This window comes from Jatropha curcas, chromosome 2 (assembly GCF_041381405.1).
Source record: "Jatropha curcas cultivar XTBG-Jc1 chromosome 2, XTBG_Jcur_1.0, whole genome shotgun sequence".
Lineage (NCBI taxonomy): Eukaryota > Viridiplantae > Streptophyta > Magnoliopsida > Malpighiales > Euphorbiaceae > Jatropha > Jatropha curcas.
The window spans coordinates 6,745,195-6,766,184 of NC_143152.1; the positions used below are offsets into that span (position 1 = coordinate 6,745,195).

General features: G+C 33.2%; 2 protein-coding genes and 2 long non-coding RNA genes across 4 annotated transcripts; all 4 read right to left on the minus strand.

Annotated features, from left to right (window-relative positions):
- Positions 1 to 344: 344 nt before the first annotated feature.
- LOC149498149 (uncharacterized) lies at positions 345 to 1,135 on the minus strand. Its single transcript, XM_089717607.1, has 2 exons — positions 628 to 1,135; positions 345 to 391 (listed from the first exon to the last, which is right to left on the minus strand). Exons 1-2 carry the CDS (start codon positions 1,133 to 1,135, stop codon positions 345 to 347), a joined length of 555 nt encoding a protein of 184 aa, XP_089573733.1.
- A 9,564-nt stretch (positions 1,136 to 10,699) lies between these two features.
- Positions 10,700 to 13,775, minus strand: LOC149498150 (uncharacterized). Its single transcript, XR_016319705.1, has 2 exons — positions 12,976 to 13,775; positions 10,700 to 11,010 (listed from the first exon to the last, which is right to left on the minus strand). It is a non-coding gene; the product is annotated as an uncharacterized LOC149498150 (long non-coding RNA).
- A 1,606-nt stretch (positions 13,776 to 15,381) lies between these two features.
- Positions 15,382 to 18,197, minus strand: LOC149498151 (uncharacterized). Its single transcript, XR_016319687.1, has 2 exons — positions 17,638 to 18,197; positions 15,382 to 15,692 (listed from the first exon to the last, which is right to left on the minus strand). It is a non-coding gene; the product is annotated as an uncharacterized LOC149498151 (long non-coding RNA).
- A 655-nt stretch (positions 18,198 to 18,852) lies between these two features.
- On the minus strand, positions 18,853 to 20,587 carry LOC149498152 (1-aminocyclopropane-1-carboxylate oxidase homolog 11-like). The gene is made up of 2 exons (XM_089717575.1): positions 19,577 to 20,587; positions 18,853 to 19,139 (listed from the first exon to the last, which is right to left on the minus strand). The coding sequence occupies exons 1-2, from the start codon at positions 20,405 to 20,407 to the stop codon at positions 18,879 to 18,881; spliced, it is 1,092 nt and encodes a 363-aa protein (XP_089573701.1). The 5' UTR covers positions 20,408 to 20,587; the 3' UTR covers positions 18,853 to 18,878.
- Between the last annotated feature and the right edge of the window lie 403 nt (positions 20,588 to 20,990).

A 20,990-nucleotide genomic window follows, 5' to 3' on the forward strand; every position in this document is an offset into this window, starting at 1 on the left:
ACACATATTTGGAAAAATCGTCGACAAGACAAGCGGAATACTTAAATTTTTCAATTGACAGAACTGGGGCTGGACCCTATAAATCACAATGAATTTTTTCAAAAGGAGTTGTAGCAGAATTAGCACTTTTATAAAAAGGAAATTTGCTGAGTTTCCCCAGCTGACAACTATCACAAACTTGGTTTATTTTTAATGGTCCTCTAACAGAGATGAGGCCTTTATTATGCAGATTATTTAAAGCAGACATTTGTGGATGTCCTAGACATTGGTGCCACACATCGGCACTACAAGACTTAAAACGAAATGAAAAATTAGCCTAAGGACTACTGGAAATCGTATACAAATCACCCTTCTTTGGTCCCTGCATGATTGTTACGCCTGTCTTCCGTTCCTTCACAATAAACGAATCGTTAGTGAACTCACAATTTACTGGAAATTGTGAAGTTAACTTGCTTACTGATAGTAAATTCTTTTTTAAGCTAGGAACATACAAAATCTCAGATAAAGGAAGAACATTATTATTCTTATAAATTTCAGCAGTTCCAACACCTGCTATAGGGATGGAAGAACCATCTCCTATAATTACAGAATCGCTACCTGTATATTTGTATAGACTAGATACCATACCTTCATTACCAGTCATATAATTGGTAGTACCGGTATCGGACGTCCAATCATGGTCACGAATACTATTATCTAGTGTTAAAGACGCCAGAGCTTGTGGAAGGGATTCTGTGGGTGTTGAAGAAGGGATCCACCAGCAAATTTTCGCAATATGTCCTTTTTTGCTACAAATTTGACAGGTTTCATCTCGATAAAGTTCGTGTTCTGCTACTGTCATCCTTCGTTTTCCAGGTGGTGCAGGTCGTCGTGTTTGGCCTGAAAAATTCCCTTGATTCTGTGCTTGAAATCCACGCCCTGCAGAAGAAAAAGATGAGCGAAAATTTTTTGAGTCATAGTTGGACTTTGACACACCAAACTGTTGGTCTCTCTTTGATTGTGCATAAAACGCCAAATGTGGAGTATGAGTAGCCAAGGCCGAATTTCCAGAGTTTGCGAACCAGGTTCGCCGTTGATCATGGTTTTGAAGTTGGGAAATTAATTCAGTGTAAGACGGAGTTGGGGGTTTCAACATGGTGGTTGTGAAAGTTTCATATTGAAAACCAAGGCTAATAGGCTGTAAATTTTTTCTTTTTCTGAAATGGGGCGGCCAATTGCGGCTAAACTGTCGCAAATATTTTTAAACTGGCGAATATGAGTGGTGATGGGTACAGTTTCATCTTTGCGAAGGTAGGTTAATTGTTGACGGAGTGTAAACTCCCTTTCTTGAGAAACTTGGGCGTATGATTCTTTTAAACCATTCCACACAGCAAACGCTGTGTCAAGGCCAATAACTAGACCAAGGGATTCTTCTGAGAGAGTCCCTATGATCCATCCACGAAGCAATCGATCCGCCTTTTTCCAAGTAGTAAAATCTTGAATGGCCTGATCTGTGGCTTTGTCCGATCCGGCTGGGTTCATTGGGGGTTCTTCAGTGATGTGTTCTGTGAGATCTTGGCTTTCAGCAAGTCCTAAAACTTGCTCACGCCATAACAAATAATTATTTTGGGTTAATTTGAGGGTGACGAAATTTCTGACATTGAGAGAAAGGGAAGAGGAAGCCATGAGAGTAATATGAAAGAAAAAGGCCTGGATTTAGGCTCTGATACCAAGAAAGAAACATAGAAACAAGAGTTTTGAATATGTATATACGAAGGTGCAGCAACTGATATATTATTAACGCTGTTTTTTCTGTATTTACAAGTAATGAAAGGAAGCCACTTATATAGTGGTTAAGTCCACGACTAAGTACAAAAAATCCCTTAATAATCTAAGAAATATTAACTAATTATTGAAAGCAGATCCTAGCTACCAACTCAGTCAAGATACAATCTGCACTTGGTAATCCAACAACCAAATATATCTAACAGATTATGGAAAATATTTAGCCATCCTTATTCCTCCATAAACCACCTTATTTCTCCTTATTTTCCACAACAGGTGCTTGCAAGGAAGTGTGATCACTTATAACCACCTTATCACTCCTGTGATCATCAACACTTAGAAGCACATCAATTTCTATTTTTGTAGCACGCTCGAAAATGATGCTATCATCTGCAGAAAAGAGATGAGAGATAATAGGCGCTCCTCTATAAATAGCGATGCCGTGGAGCTGGTGTCTCAACTCCACTTCTCGGATTTAACAGGATAGCACTTCTGCACATATAAGAAAAAGATATAGTGATAATGGATCACCCTGTTGAAGCCCTCTTTATGGAAAGAAGATTTCTTGGGGTTCTCCATTAACAAGCAAAGAATATGAAACAGAGGAGATACAGTTAATAATCAAATCCACCCATTGCCGGTTGAAACCCATTCTTAACATGGCCTTTTCTAAAAACACCCATTTAACTCGATCATAAGCCTTACTCATATCCAGCTTAAGTGCAAAATTACCCCGTTTCCCTTTAGTTTTGAGTTTCATATAATGAAATAGTTCAAAGGCCATTGAAGCATTGTCTGTTATCAGCCGACCAAAGGCAAAAGCTGATTGTGAAAAATGAATGATATGAGGAAGAATACATTTCAACCTATTAGCTATTATTTTTGTTATCAATTTGAAAATAACATTACATAAACTGATAGGCTGAAAGTCTTTCGTATGATCAGGTTGACTTATTTTAGGAATCAAAACTGTGAATGAATGGTTCAAAAATGTAGGAGAAGCCCCGTTATTTGAAATAGAAAGAACTTTTTCCACAACGGAATCACTTATCAAATGCTAAAATTTTTGAAAAAAAGAAAACAGACATACTGTCTAGTCCAGGAGCTTTGGATAGGTGCATTTTTTTCAAGGCTGTGTAAATTTCTTCCCATGTAAAAGGTTTTGACAAATCCAAATTCATCTCCGTTGTGACTGTAGGCTCTACTATATCTAATACATGATCAAGTACAGTTGGGTTATCTGTGGAGAATAAATTCCAGTAATATGCAGTCATAACTCGACTAATATCCTCAGCCTCCTCAAAAATAGCTCATGAATCATCCTTAATGCGCAAGATAGAATTATGACGTTGTCTTTAACCGGCTTTTAAATGGAAAAAAGCTGTATTTTTATCCCTTTCCTTCAACCACTGTAACCTGGACCGCTGATTACACATAACTTCTTCCCTGTGCAATAATTCTTTTATTTCCTCATTTACCTGTCGTTGCTTCATAATTGAATGATGGGTTTGCACCCCAATTTGAAGAAATCGGAGCAACTCCTGGGGCAGTCTTTCAATTGATGATTGATCGATCCAAAAAAATGGCTCTCCCAAAACTTCAAAGCAAAACCGCACCAGCGAATTCTGTCCTCTATAGGCTGGTCCGAACTATGAACACCAGAATCTTTCCAGGCCTCTCTAACCATATCAACACATGAACTCTCTTTAAGCCACATATACTCAAATCTAAAGGGTCTCCTCCTATTTTTCCATTTTGGAGCCCACCAGAAAAGTTTAACTGGGCAATGATCTAAACCTTGTCTAATTAGATGGTCGACACTGCTATCTGGGAAAAGAGAAACCCAATCATCAGTAGCCACAAACTGGCCAAGCCTTTATTCAATATTCTATTCGTCCCCCCCCCCCCCCCCACCCCTTCCTATTACTCTACGTAAAACTATAGCCCAAAAAACCAAGGTCCTGAAGCTGACAATGATCCAAAGCATCTCGGAAATTATCTAACTATTCTGGCTCCTCAAACACCCGCCCTTTCTTTTCAAAATAGAAGAAAACTTCATTGAAATCCCCACCATACACCCAAGGAAGATTTTGCTGTGATGCCAAATTTTTCAATAAATTTGATGTATTTCGCTTCAGATTTGTTTTCGGCCAGCAATTGATCCCCGAAAAACGCCAATTATCATCCATTGTAACGTTAAGATGGTGCAATGAAGAGGAAATGACAGCAACCTTAAGATGGGATGGCCGCAACAAGCAAAGACCACCCCTTTTGCCAACAAACCTGTCACGTGGAATTATTAAGCAATTTCTAAAACCCAAATTGTCACCAAGAGTACACATTTCTGCCGCCTTAAGCTTGATCTCCCTTAGAAACAACAAATCATATTTAAAAATATATTTTCATACATAAAATGCACAAATTCTTTAAGATTCATTATTAAAATAAAAAAAATTACTACAACAATAAAGTTTAAATAGGTTATTGGAGTATTTATATCTAACAATAAAATTACCTCTTTACTCTTAAATAAACGGGTTACTTACCTAACTCGCGTGTCAACCCGTAACATGACACATTTATATTCGTGTCATAACTGAGCGACCTGTTCATAACACGAACCCATTTAACCTCAACTCTAACCCGTTTATTTCGTGTGTTAGGCGAATCACGTTCGCATGTTATGTCCCATTTTGATACCCTTACCTGTAATAGATCTATCTTTTTTTTTTTTTTTGTTATTGTTGTTTTGTCTCTATATTTTGGAGTTTTTTTTTGTTCCTTCTTTGTGAGGGTAGTACCCTCTTTACAAGGGTTTATTACTTAATAATAATATGTATTTGACTTTATTTAGTTGGAGACTTTATATCTTGATTTGCAGGTGTGGGTTTTCGATCAATAGAGCCCAGTAGTATGATTTGTTCATCCATTGATGCTATTGACGCATAGTGGCGTAAACTCATCTGTATTCGTCATATATTGCAAATTCTTAGAAAAACAATCCTGGTATAAAAGATTCATAAGAGTTATTATTTTGTCGTCTAAATTATTAACGGACTAGTTGTTACTATTTTATATTTTTTGTTAAGATCAACTCCAAGCAGAAAGATATAATATTATATTTTTTAATTTTAGTTTCACTGTTCAAAACAACATGAATTCTTTTGTTTCGTTAAAAAATCATTGAACTCTGTTAGCTTTTAATAATAGAATTCTATGTCTGGTCTATATGAATATTTGTAATTCTTAATATTATTATTAATGAATTATATTTCAAAAAAAAAAAAAAACTAAAAAAACCAAAAGGGCAGAAATTTCCAATTTTGCTAAGACATATATTTTTAGTTAAGCCACACTAAGCTTGAAACTTTACCAAGAAAATAAAAGTAATAAGGCTCAATTTTATCCTTCAATTTAAAATCATTGTATAATTTGTCCGAAAATGAATTTCTTCTATAGAATTATTGAAACAAGATGAAATGAAAATGACAGTAAATCCTGTTTTATTAATGAAATTGTTTGCACATATAAGGAATAAGAGTAAGCTGACACCTTACTACTCCAAGTATTATTGAGATAATAATTTACAAACTATTCTATCTAACAACACTACTCACGATGTGCACAAACGTATTTTATGCTCATCTTGCCAAGTAAAAATCTGGACTACCCAAGATTAGTGCTTTTGTGAAGATATATTTCATTCTCTTATGAAAAACTCGATTCTTGGAAATATGTAAAGCATAAATATTGTCACAATATAAGGCAACAGGTTCAAAGTATTTCACATGAAAATCCTGCAGTAAATGAGTTAGGCAAATAATTTCATAACAAGTCATAGCCATGGCTCTATACTTTGCCTCAGCAGAACTTTTGTAAATAGTACTCTGCTTCTTTGATTTCCAGCTTATCAATGAATCACCAAGGAAACTGAAAAAATCCAGTAATAAACCTTCTTATATCTGAACAACTTGCCCAACCACTATCTGAATATGCTCTTAGAATCAATTTGGAATTTGCAGACAGGAAGAAACCTTGACTATGAGCTTGCTTTAAATATTTCAAAACTGTGAAAAGTTGATTGCAGATGTATTTTAGCAGATTTATCCAGAAACTGTGCTAAAGAATGTACTGCATATGTAATGTCAGGTCTAGTAAGTATCAAGTACGTATATCAACTTTCTAATTAGTTTTCTAGATTGAGAAGGATCTTCAACAAGTTGACTATAGTCTTCAGTATGCTTTAGTTTATGATTCACTTATATTGGAATATTACAAGGTTTTGCTCATAAAACCCCAAACTCTTTAAGAAGATCTAGAATATATTTTCTTTGACATATTGATATACTTGATTTTGATCTAGCAATCTCTAAACTAAGAAAATATTTGAATTTACCTAAGTCCTTAAGTTTGGATTTGGAGTTTAAGAACACTTTCAATTCATCCATGAGTGATATGTTATAACTAGCTATAACAATATCATCTACATAGACTAATAAAACCACAAAAACTGACCCTTGCTTCTTAATGAATTAAGAATAATCTGCCTAAGACTCGAAGAAACCATTTTCCAACAAACATTCAATGAACTTGGAGTTCTATTACCTAGAAGCTTGTTTCAAACCATAGAAAGTCTTCTTTAACTTGCAAACAACCTTAGAACCATTATGATTAATAGATTCACTTTCATTCTCCCCCTAATGATGGTGTCCTAGTGGGAGACCATCTTACAATAAACTCCCCATTAAGAAAAACATTATTGACATCAAGTTGATAAAGATGCCAACCATGAATAGTAGCTAGGGCACGAAAAGTCTAATTGTGGTATGTTTAACTAGAAAACTAAAAGTCTCTTAGTAATCCAACCCCTGTTTTTGATTATAAACCTTAGCTACTAATCTAGCTTTATATTTCTTTGCATATCCATCTGACTTAGCTTGAGTTTATAAACTCATTTGCAGCCTCTGGCATCCTTATCAGGAGGCAAAGAAACTAATCCCAAGTATGATTGTCATCTAATGCTTACAATTCAAAAACCATAGCATCTTTCCAATGATCAAACTGAATTTCTTGGTTATATGTTGAAGGTTCAAAAATAGATGAAACAGAAAGAACAAACTTCTTATGATTTTAAGACAAATGAGAATAAGAGGTATGATTTTGATTAGGATATAAATTACAAACATTGGCAAAAGATGAGGAATGTGTGTTAGTTATGTGCCCTATAATCAATTTGATTGGTTATATTTGGGATATAATATTTCATGTAATAAATATTTTATTATTAATAAAAGATATTTATTTATATTTTATATTCTATTGATTGAATCTTGGCAAAAGATAAAGTTTATGAGACAATATTGCTTTTCAAAATAAATTATAATGTAGTTATAATTATGAGTTTTTTATTTGCATTAAAGCAATGTCTCTAAATATTTCTGGTTAATATTCTCCTTATTATTGTATGATGATTGGAGCTGTTGAGACTGATATAAATTATGTTCTTTCCTTAAGAAAGCAGCTATTCTCATAAGCTGAGATACATGTGATATCTAAAACTAATATGTAGTTGTTTGTAATTTAAATAAGTCCACTGAATTGACCTGAATGAGAATTTCATATGGAGAGTTATCTGTGTCTATGGAATACTCAAGTGATGGTTGTGTAAGTGATCTTTTGACTTGAAATTACTAAGTTATCTTGTACGAGGATGACTATGTTTTGATTCTTCATACACATTATTCATTTATGAATAATAAACAATGATTTTTTGGACATAGTAGAAACCGTATGGAGATACTTGTGTAATTAAAAGAGGATTCATCACCCTAGGTAAATTAGGAAAAATGTTCTAATTGTTCTCTACTAGTATTGATTAAGAAGTCCTTGCGCAAGATAGAATGAAATTAGCAAATTAGATTTGGAATTTCATTCAAATGATCAATGGCTAAGATTAAGAGAACTAACATGATTTAGTAAAGCAGACACACTTCATGCCTAATTACTAAATCAGAACATTAATGATAAAGAGATATTAATTACACTACTGAAATGTTAAGTCAAATCACTTTGACTTTCCAAATATTTAGATAGTCTTGACATGTTGCTAGACAATATACTTGACCTTAAAATATTAATTAATTAATTAAATTTATATTTGTTGCCAATATATTTGGAACCTAGAAGGTCACACACATAAGAATGGATATGAGAAAGTGAAAATGAGAAATCGAATCAAATATGACTTGATTACAAATATGTTTTGTAAAGTTAAGGACAAAATTGTAATTTATATTTAATTATAATTTTACCTAAATTATTAAATATTGACTTAATTGATTTATGTCTAAAATTTATTAAGATAAATTTTAGATTAAATAAATCTAATATTTTAATTATGATTTATTTATTTAAATAGTTAAATAAATAAATAAAATTTTTAAATTGAAAATCCTATTATTATATGTATTATGATTTATTTATTTAAATAAAAAATAAATAAATAGTCACATATATATTTTACTTATAATTTATTTATTTAAAAGGTTTTAAATAAATAATTATAATTTATTTATTTATGACTTATGATTTTCATGTATAAATTTTAAGATATAGTCTAATTATGAGTTGTTATTGATAGCTACAAAACTAAACATAGAGCCTATAATAGCTAGCAACATCATATGCTCTAATCTCACAACCCTCTAAAATAATTTTAGAGTTTTTGATTATCCATTCGTGTGGATATTACTAGAGGCCAGATACTTGGACCGCTTGTGGTTTACGACAGCCTAACCGCTTAGATTGAAGTTTCAAAAAATCTGCAAAAGAGGTATTCTTCTAAATAATTTTATTGTTTTAATCATTTAAACGGATCCCTGTTGGTATAATTATTTTGTTATAATTATATTATTCCGCTGCGTATTATTAATATTGAAATCCAATAATGTGAACTTTTAAGGTAAAGATGATAATCATGAAGATATGAAGATGAGATGGTAGATATTTAGTTCTAGAGCTCCTTTTAAGAGGCATTGAAACATAATGATTATCCTCAGGTAATGAAGAAATAGGAACAGAAGAAATAGTATTGGCATGTAATGAACCGGTAGGTAATGAATCAATGTTATGAGGAACATAATCAGAACATGAATATCAGAAACAGAATCGGAACATAAACATTGGAAGAAGAGGAGAGTTGGAAGCATCATACACATCATTAACGTGAGAAAAAGTAGGCATAAGAGAAAAAAACAAAAGAATCAGAAACAAATGAGGTGACATAACGTTATATGACCGAAAATAAGGCAAAATAGTTTCCTGAAAAACAACATTCCTTGAAATAAAGATAATATTAGTATATAGATCAAATAACTTATATCCTTTGACTACAAGAGGATATCCAACCGAAAACACATTTTGAGCTAACCAATGCTAAAAGATTAGTACTAACTAATCAACTAACCAGCTTGCTACCTTTATATGCCTCTGTAAATTATATATTTAGCCGATGTGAGATTCTTAACATTGAGCATGTATTGGTTCTTATACTCAACTACTCTATTTTGTTGGGGTATGAATAATTAAATCAAAATTCCTAATTTTCTTTTACACCAACTCATTGTATTTTTTTTTCGTTTAATTTAATCATACTACATAGCTCACGCCAAATTATAAATTAAGCAAGCCAACACATAAAAATTATGATATATATTCCCTCTATTTTGTAATTATTCTCATAGTTTGACTTTCATGTATATTAAAAAAATAAAATTAATATGGTTAAACTTTCATATAGATCTCATATTAAATAAACTTTCACATACATGTTGTTTTATTATGATTAGACTCATAGTATTAAATTATTCAAAAAAGTAATTAAAATTTAATTTCTTAATGCAAGAATCTAAGCAGTCAAAGTTATGAAATTGACTAATATTGGTAGTAGTGAAAGTTCGGTTGTCCTTTTGCTTATCTTATGCGATTTAAGGTTGTAAGATGTTGATAACGGGAAGCATTATTACTAGCAGAGCATCGTTGTGATAAGAACTCCCATACCTCTTTTGCTGTATCATACCTGCCGAATTGTTGGAGAATGGATTTGACAGAGGTATTGCCAAACCAAGAGATGATTTTGTGATTATTGCTGTCTCATTCTTCAATTCATTGTTTATACTTGATTTCAGATTCATCTTTCTCTCGAACAGGTTCGGTAATATCACCAGCAACAAAACGCAAAAGCTTGCGGCTTTTAAGAAAATTGCTTATGTCTTGAACCCAGAGAGTACTGTAATTGGTTCCATCAAGTATAGTTTGAATAGGTTGAGTGACTTCTGATTGGGACATTATGAATAAAAAGAACTGATTTTGTTCAATAAATCAGAAATATATATATAAAGAGGTTTCACAGGCCACAACATTGTGGCTCTAGTACCATGTTAAAATGAAAAGAAGATTGTTAAGAATCCCATATTAGTGAAATATCCAACCCATAAAGGGCATGTAAGAATGGTAAGTTAGTTAGCTAATTGAATAATACTAATTTTCCTCGAAAAGTATTTTCTAAATTACTCATTTTTTATTATTTAGTTGTAATATTAAAAACTATTAAAATTATTAACGTGAAAAACTATAAAATATTCATAATTATAGAAATTTTGTGTTTAAAAAATTTATTATTAAATATGAAAATTATAAATAAAAATAATAAATTATGATAATTGCTGCAGGTGACTGATGATGGTGGCTGTCGGTAATCCTAGCCTACGGTGATCAGTGATCAGATGGTGATTACTGGTGATTAATTGTCACGACCCGTTTCCGTGGGCCGGACCGGCACTAGGGCCCAGGTAAGCTTAAGGCCCCCGAGGCCCGTAGTAAGCCTGAAACACTAAAAATTTACTATCTCAATATAATATTAAACATTCAGCCCATGTTTATAGGAAAATAAATCTCAAGATTTTATTAAATCTCGGCCCAAATTTATCAGCTACAACATTCCACAGTTTGGGCCCAATTAACAATACACCACATTTTTAATATGAGCTCACATAATTATATTGTCTATGTTAATACACGACTAATTGTATACAATTTCTACAACTGCGGAGTCACTAACTAATAGATATACATAGATTTTTTATACATCTAGATACATAGCAAAATATTTATTGGTCTAGGAAAATTTTCTTTCTAGCTCTGCGACGAAGGAACATAGCTTAACCGAATTAAAGAGAAACTTACTTCCTGAAAAATTAAACAAGATATGTGAGCTTTCTAAGGAGTAACTATTATTGCACAACACACACATTCACACAAATGTGTAAATACATGTCTAGTCATCCGACTAGTTATATGCTCACGCAGCCAGTTACATAAATGGCATGTCACCAGCACTCACAAATAATATCACCTTCAAATAATCACATCACGTGGAAATTAGTCAGTGGAGTCACCGAACCCCCGATGAGCCGTCCTCCCACATGGCTCATCCTCTCACGTGTGCACCAGGGAGCCGATCCCCCATACTGGCCGACCGGTCTAATCCTCACTTGACCAGCCCTCTCATTGTTTTTCCATTCTCTCTTTTCTTTTCCAAACCAACAGGAGGCAACCCGGTGGTCTCCATCCAATCTAGATCATCAAGCGCTCACAACAGGAGGCCACCCTACGGGCTGCAATCAAATCTAGATTTTCAGGTGCGCAACAACAAGCGGCCATCCTGTGGTTTCAGAATAAACAGAATTATCAGGTGCACACGGGGGCGCCGATCTCCCATTTACCCGGCTAACAGAAACAGAATCAGGATCCATATAACAGAATCAAAATATAACAGAAATCAGAATCAGGATCCGTATAACAGAAACAGTCTCACAAACCCATGGTGACCCACTTCATCCCAATTCCACACAAACAAAGCACAGCAATATCACAACACAATTAATCAAACATTGCAATCAAATGCAGACATATTAATCAATTAGACATCGTAATGCAATGCACAATTTAACATCCAAAATCAATGCAAATAAATAAATAAATAAATAGTATTAACAATAAACAACAATAATAAAATAAATAACAATAATAACAATAATAATGAAAATAAATAAATAAAGATGTAAATAATTAAATGAATAATAAAGATAATAAATCATCAGGGCACTATATTTATTATGTACCAAATTATAGAACTAATCTAAATAAGCTTATTAATTATGTTGTTAATTAAAACTAGTCTAAGTTCTATCGAAATTTCGGCAGCACCTCCCCTAAAAATTGGAATATCTACCTGTTTAGATAACACAGTATTATTATATATTTATCAATCAATACACACAGCCCATCCGTCTGGCAATCAATCAACTTAATTCCCATCTTCCTTCAATAGCAACGTCATAGCTAACAAACCATTTAAATCGTCTATCCATTATACATTACTTTTTTTATACATATATATATATATATATATATATATATATATATATATATATATATATATATATATATATATACACCCTCTAATACAACACAAAAACTCAAATGGTTGATGCCAACTTGCAGAAATAAATAAATGTACTATACTAGGCTACAATTTCCAGAAATAAATAAATTGAAATAATTGCTTGCCAAATCTAAAAGTCTAGACTTCATGATTAAATTTTCATATTTTACACACTAGCTAACTCACTACCTAACAAGAACTTCATTTACAACTTCAAATACCCATCCCAAACATTATAATTCAAAGAACCAACTAATTAACTATTGCTAGCTCATGGAATTCAAAATGTTCTATTTAATACCCCCAAATATATCCACTGGTTTGCACATAACTTATTAAAATTCAATTTATAACTCATTCAAAATGGAAACAGTTCAATAATTTCTTCATAGGATATTAAGAACTTGAGCATATAGCTAATTAGTTATTTTCAACCTAAAGAACCCTAAATCCTTCGTAAAGATTTATAATAGATGCAATACCCTAACCATCCCAATATACGAATCAGTTTATATACCAATTTAAAGAGCAACAATTCGAAATTCCTAATCACATTCAGCTAAACAGTAGCTAGATATATATAAATTTCTGCAATAGCCTAAGTATTAGCAATAATAATTGCAGTCATAATCATGCTACACTCATTCTTAAACTATAATCAAAGAATTCATGAAAATATACTGAAACAGGGTCAAAAATCAATTTACCTAGCTATAGAATGTGTGGAAAATTGAATATTTCCGGTTAAAATGACCGAAAATAGCTCGAATGCTCAAAACCGATACTGTTGGTGCGAACCTGGATGGAACTGACGAGGACTGTGGCCGACAAAGCTATTAGCGTCATTAGGAAGGTCTAATCGGCCGGTCTTTGGTTGATCTTGCCGGAGAATCGAAGAGAGGAGCTGCAGGAGACTGTGCCGATCGGAATAGCACAGCTCTCCTTTGCTGCGCCAGCGGAAACAGAGAGAAAAGGAAACTAGAGGTGGAGGAGTGGTGGTCGAAGGTGGAGGAGTGGTGGTTGAAGGCGCTGGTCTCAGGTGATTGGAAAAACGAGAGAGGGAAGGAGGAGGGGGGGGTCGCGCGCTGGTGCTGGCGCAAGGAAGAAGAAGAAAAAAAGAAAAAAAAAGAAAAAAAGAAAAAGAAAGAAAAAAAATCTTAGGGCTTCTAGACCATTCCGGTTCGATTCGAACCGGTTTGGTCTAATTTCAATGATTCGGCTCGACTTGCTTGGTTTTCGAGTTTTCGAATTGGTTTACGGGTCCAGTTTAGCAATAATAAAATACTAGCTGATATAATCTCATTGGTTGAAATAAAAAATTTAGTTTTTAAATGAAAATTCTACGAAATTAAATTTTCGGGTCGTTTCAATCTCCCCCCCTTATAAAAATTCGCCCTCGAATTTTAGAGATGAGCAAGAAATAGGAATGCAACTAGAAAAGAAAGCATGGAAGGATATTTAACAAACAAATTATCATTTGATTGACATCCAAGAATAAATGAATGAAAGGTTTCATTATAACTCAAACCCCTTAAACTAGCAAACAAGGTTCCATCGCACTCAAAATGTATTCGTTCAACCATCTATTACATCTATTGTCACTTGATTAAAACTCACAGGAAACTTAAGTTTATTACTATAACCTCCAATTTCTATTATCAGTCAGCTACTGAAATCCTTAGAAATCTTTCTTTGAATAAAATCTTACAATAAAACAGGGTTTATCAAGAAGGTACATAATATATATTTCTCAAGATTATATAATTTCATTTGAAAATTTAAATTTTTATTAGGCATTTCTTCATAAAAAAAACAAACATATATTTTACAAAAAGCAAAACAATTGAAATTTGATTTATTTATGGTAATAAGAATTAACTCACATAATTACTAGAACTCTTCTCGATCAAAAATTGGAAAACTTATTATTTTAAGGCAAAATTTCAAGAAAAAATTTCCTTTGTAACTCCCATTGTCTATAGTATCACAGGGCAACTCGAACTCACACTCTCTTAGTTCTTATCTATACAAGTTCAATTTTTTTTTTTTTTTTTTTCTATAATATTCTTTCCTTATGTTAGTGTAACTATTAGACAACTCCTGAGTCACTGCACCCCTTAACTGTCTCAATCATTTAAAAATTTTGACCCCCTTTCCAGCGCTTATTCCTTATGTCACCTTAATACTTATGACTAAAATTAAATTTCATAACAATGCCTTTTAACAGTCCTTGTTTCGGTTCATGATCTTGTCTCCCTATTTTGGTAACCTTTTACTCTATTTGAGTTACTAATTAACATACCTTAAAGATATTAGAATACTCTCAACAATTATTTCATCTACTCTTTCTCCTTTCATACTACTTACCATTGTAATTCCTGAGTTATTTACTATCAGCATCTCATCCTAACATTATTATTTATCCTACATACTCTCTTATTAATTTTTTCGTCCACTTGGTTTCTTTTGTACTACTAATCATCATTATTCATGATTTATCTACTCACCAACATTTTAACCTAACCTTTATTGCTTGCCTTAAATATTCACCTTCTACCTAATTCTCATCAGTACTAATAAAATTCCTATTTATTCTCTACACTATCCTATTCACTGTAGGAATAGAGCTCACATGAAAAGTAGTGTACTGGGTGATCAGGCCAATCCACTACTATCAGGTATTACTCTATTCCCTAGTCTAAGGGTTGATACCAACTCTAGCCCCAATAGGTATTGTGATGGATTCATCCTACTTTCCACTACTTCACTCTAATTGTCAATTAATTTTTCTATAGTTCATTGATTTTTACACAATAGGTGTGGGTTTTCCCACCTCATAGGGTCTAGTGCGTCCACCATCCTTAGAGAGGGAAATCACAAAGTTTCCTTCCTTATGTTGGTTACGGCCGATCCCAACATAAAGAAATTTCCTATACTCCGCAGTTGTGTCCTAAAACCCTAACCTAAGCTCTGATACCAACTTTGTCACGACCCGTTTCCGTGGGCCGGACCGGCACTAGGGCCCAGGTAAGCTTAAGGCCCCCGAGGCCCGTAGTAAGCCTGAAACACTAAAAATTTACTATCTCAATATAATATTAAACATTCAGCCCATGTTTATAGGAAAATAAATCTCAAGATTTTATTAAATCTCGGCCCAAATTTATCAGCTACAACATTCCACAGTTTGGGCCCAATTAACAATACACCACATTTTTAATATGAGCTCACATAATTATATTGTCTATGTTAATACACGACTAATTGTATACAATTTCTACAACTGCGGAGTCACTAACTAATAGATATACATAGATTTTTTATACATCTAGATACATAGCAAAATATTTATTGGTCTAGGAAAATTTTCTTTCTAGCTCTGCGACGAAGGAACATAGCTTAACCGAATTAAAGAGAAACTTACTTCCTGAAAAATTAAACAAGATATGTGAGCTTTCTAAGGAGTAACTATTATTGCACAACACACACATTCACACAAATGTGTAAATACATGTCTAGTCATCCGACTAGTTATATGCTCACGCAGCCAGTTACACAAATGGCATGTCACCAGCACTCACAAATAATATCACCTTCAAATAATCACATCACGTGGAAATTAGTCAGTGGAGTCACCGAACCCCCGATGAGCCGTCCTCCCACATGGCTCATCCTCTCACGTGTGCACCAGGGAGCCGATCCCCCATACTGGCCGACCGGTCTAATCCTCACTTGACCAGCCCTCTCATTGTTTTTCCATTCTCTCTTTTCTTTTCCATACCAACAGGAGGCAACCCGGTGGTCTCCATCCAATCTAGATCATCAAGCGCTCACAACAGGAGGCCACCCTACGGGCTGCAATCAAATCTAGATTTTCAGGTGCGCAACAACAAGCGGCCATCCTGTGGTTTCAGAATAAACAGAATTATCAGGTGCACACGGGGGCGCCGATCTCCCATTTACCCGGCTAACAGAAACAGAATCAGGATCCATATAACAGAATCAAAATATAACAGAAATCAGAATCAGGATCCGTATAACAGAAACAGTCTCACAAACCCATGGTGACCCACTTCATCCCAATTCCACACAAACAAAGCACAGCAATATCACAACACAATTAATCAAACATTGCAATCAAATGCAGACATATTAATCAATTAGACATCGTAATGCAATGCACAATTTAACATCCAAAATCAATGCAAATAAATAAATAAATAAATAGTATTAACAATAAACAACAATAATAAAATAAATAACAATAATAACAATAATAATGAAAATAAATAAATAAAGATGTAAATAATTAAATGAATAATAAAGATAATAAATCATCAGGGCACTATATTTATTATGTACCAAATTATAGAACTAATCTAAATAAGCTTATTAATTATGTTGTTAATTAAAACTAGTCTAAGTTCTATCGAAATTTCGGCAGCACCTCCCCTAAAAATTGGAATATCTACCTGTTTAGATAACACAGTATTATTATATATTTATCAATCAATACACACAGCCCATCCGTCTGGCAATCAATCAACTTAATTCCCATCTTCCTTCAATAGCAACGTCATAGCTAACAAACCATTTAAATCGTCTATCCATTATACATTACTTTTTTTATACATATATATATATATATATATATATATATATATATATATATATACACCCTCTAATACAACACAAAAACTCAAATGGTTGATGCCAACTTGCAGAAATAAATAAATGTACTATACTAGGCTACAATTTCCAGAAATAAATAAATTGAAATAATTGCTTGCCAAATCTAAAAGTCTAGACTTCATGATTAAATTTTCATATTTTACACACTAGCTAACTCACTACCTAACAAGAACTTCATTTACAACTTCAAATACCCATCCCAAACATTATAATTCAAAGAACCAACTAATTAACTATTGCTAGCTCATGGAATTCAAAATGTTCTATTTAATACCCCCAAATATATCCACTGGTTTGCACATAACTTATTAAAATTCAATTTATAACTCATTCAAAATGGAAACAGTTCAATAATTTCTTCATAGGATATTAAGAACTTGAGCATATAGCTAATTAGTTATTTTCAACCTAAAGAACCCTAAATCCTTCGTAAAGATTTATAATAGATGCAATACCCTAACCATCCCAATATACGAATCAGTTTATATACCAATTTAAAGAGCAACAATTCGAAATTCCTAATCACATTCAGCTAAACAGTAGCTAGATATATATAAATTTCTGCAATAGCCTAAGTATTAGCAATAATAATTGCAGTCATAATCATGCTACACTCATTCTTAAACTATAATCAAAGAATTCATGAAAATATACTGAAACAGGGTCAAAAATCAATTTACCTAGCTATAGAATGTGTGGAAAATTGAATATTTCCGGTTAAAATGACCGAAAATAGCTCGAATGCTCAAAACCGATACTGTTGGTGCGAACCTGGATGGAACTGACGAGGACTGTGGCCGACAAAGCTATTAGCGTCATTAGGAAGGTCTAATCGGCCGGTCTTTGGTTGATCTTGCCGGAGAATCGAAGAGAGGAGCTGCAGGAGACTGTGCCGATCGGAATAGCACAGCTCTCCTTTGCTGCGCCAGCGGAAACAGAGAGAAAAGGAAACTGGAGGTGGAGGAGTGGTGGTCGAAGGTGGAGGAGTGGTGGTTGAAGGCGCTGGTCTCAGGTGATTGGAAAAACGAGAGAGGGAAGGAGGAGGGGGGGGTCGCGCGCTGGTGCTGGCGCAAGGAAGAAGAAGAAAAAAAGAAAAAAAAAAGAAAAAAAGAAAAAGAAAGAAAAAAAATCTTAGGGCTTCTAGACCATTCCGGTTCGATTCGAACCGGTTTGGTCTAATTTCAATGATTCGGCTCGACTTGCTTGGTTTTCGAGTTTTCGAATTGGTTTACGGGTCCAGTTTAGCAATAATAAAATACTAGCTGATATAATCTCATTGGTTGAAATAAAAAATTTAGTTTTTAAATGAAAATTCTACGAAATTAAATTTTCGGGTCGTTTCATTAATAAATTAAAAGATGCATATTTATAAGTTAATTATAATAAGTTTATCAATATCCGTAAAATATTTCCTTCTTTTAAAAACGAAAATCAATTTAAAAGAAAATGACTTAGTTGTCTTTTAACTAGAAAAGTATTTTATGTTGATGAATTTTCCCAAACATTCAAAAATTGAAAATATTTTTTGGACATGTTACTTTTCAGAAACAAAACGGAGATAAATAAAGGCAGAATAATACAATTAAAAAGTCGCCTTCTTCTAAAAAGAAAAAGAGGAAAAATGAAAGACAAACATCACTGTTTAGCCTTTGAGGCTGTTCTTTCGGGATTATGTATTATTCAGACTCCTAATCCTAAAGTGAGATTACTTTTAAATATAGATAGAATTGAAGAACTTTAGCCTCGTATTATTACTTAAGAGCTTACTACCCTTCTTTGTAAAAAAAAAATCTTTATTATTATTATTATTAATTGTAGTAATTAATCAGCAAATGGTTGAATAAACGAAAATCAACTATTTGATGAAATTGACTGAAAATCAAGGTCTGATACCATGAAAAAAGAAGAAGAACTTTGGTAATTAATTTTGTATTTTGACTTTATCCACCAAAGACTTGCTATCCAAGCCTTTATTATAAAAATTTTCCAAAAATTCTTGCTTGGTGAAATCCCGATAAATAGCCGGTTTCTCGGGCGATAACAGCTCCGGTAAAGGGCCAAAGTAACCATTTCCTTTCCAATTGCTTAGATTGAAAAATTCTACAACTGAAGTTCTTGGTTCCTTGCATGAATTGGCCAACACTCGATGCTGCACGCTCTTGTACTTCCCGTTCGACACTATCTGCAACCAAATTCATTAATTATTAAATAATTATTAGTGAACTACTAAAAATTTTATGCTAAAGATATGTTACGCATTATTAACTTATTTTACTGAACACTACAGTTAATAGAAATAGAGTTTAACTTGATTAAAAAATTATTATAAAAGTTATGTTACTGAAATACTACAATTAATAGAAATAAAATTTTGACTTATCAAAATACCAAAAGAAAAGCTGTTATCAATTATCTACCAAGTGATTATAACACTTTCTTATGTAATCCATTAATCCTTAGTTTTTTTAAATTTTTAAATAATTCTTTTGTATAATAATAAAATGAATATCACGGGTCATTCAAACCCAAATGGAAAAGCATTGCAAAATTAAAATATTCTTATCCAAGTATATCCAAGAAATTATGTAACACTGGTATATGTATATTTATGTTAATTACCTGAAGAAAGTCCCCAACATTAATAATCAACGCACCATGCACAGGCTTCACGTCCACCCATCCATCACCGTACTTCACCTGTAACCCACCAATCTCATCCTGTAACAACACCGTCACCACCCCGGGATCTGTATGCGCGGTGATCCCCACCGTCAAATCGGGTTGCGGACAGTACGGATAGCAATGCCCTACTAAAGCCCTGCTTTCACTAAAACTCAACTCCTTAAACTTCCCTTTCTCTAGCCCTAATCCTTCACTTAACAACTCCATAACAGCTTCACCTACTTTTTTTGCACACACATCCCATTCTATCACCTCTTTTCTACATATTTCCGGTATCTCATCGGGGTTGACCGGAACGGGACCCATCCAAACACTCAACGAGTCATGCCAGCTAGCTGCCTCTGCTCGATATAAATCATTATTACTTGCAAACATTACACCACTTGCTTCTTGCCGTTTATAATACTTGGATTTCACTTCATGTGGTTGTTCATGAAAAGATTTTATGGCTTTTAACGTGGAATCAAGAATTGGTTGAGAGATGCCGTGGTTTATCACTTGAAAGAAACCCCAGTTGCTTGCTGCTTCTTTTACCTGGGCTATGATTTGGAGGCGGTGATTGTCATCGGTGTTGATTTTTGATAAATCGATAATTGGTATAGAAATAGATTTCAGAGATGGGCTTAGATCGGTTAGTGTTTCTTTTGAGTGAATGAAAATTCTGGGAATGGAAGTGATGCCTGAATCTGATAGGCCCTTTACACCTTTCTTTGATTCGTCGAATCTTTTTAATTCTTCTAATCGGTTGTTGTCGCTGAAATTCGACATTTTTAGTTCTTTTGGTTTAAGATTTTGGACGATTTGATTGTTCTATTTGAGAAAAAGCGTATAGGTGATGGAATTATCCATTGTACGTTTGGAAAATTCTTATAGAGTTACAGTCAACATTGATGGCTAGTAGCTTTGACTAGAAGGAGAAATTAAAAATTAGTGAGAATAAAATATTAAATGATGGGTATTAGGTAAGTCATATTCAAATTTATAAAACTGTAACGACCATTTTGTTTTTTCCCTTAAAGGTATTTGGAACTAGGTGGGTGGAATGTCTACACCAATGAAGACGAATTATTCCTCTAAAAGTAAGAAAGCAGAAGAAAAATCAAAAGCCAAGATACATCACTAGAGTTATTCATAAACCATCCCAAATTGCTGAAACCGAATCAAACTAATTTAAATCAAATCAAAATCATACTGTGTTTAAAAATTGATTGGTTTGAATATATTAAAATCACAATATTGATTTAGTAATAGTTTGAGAGCTGATATTGTCAAATTAAATCAAACCAAAAATTGGAATATAAATATTCATAAATAAACAATATTCGAACTATTTTTTTTATCATCATATGCT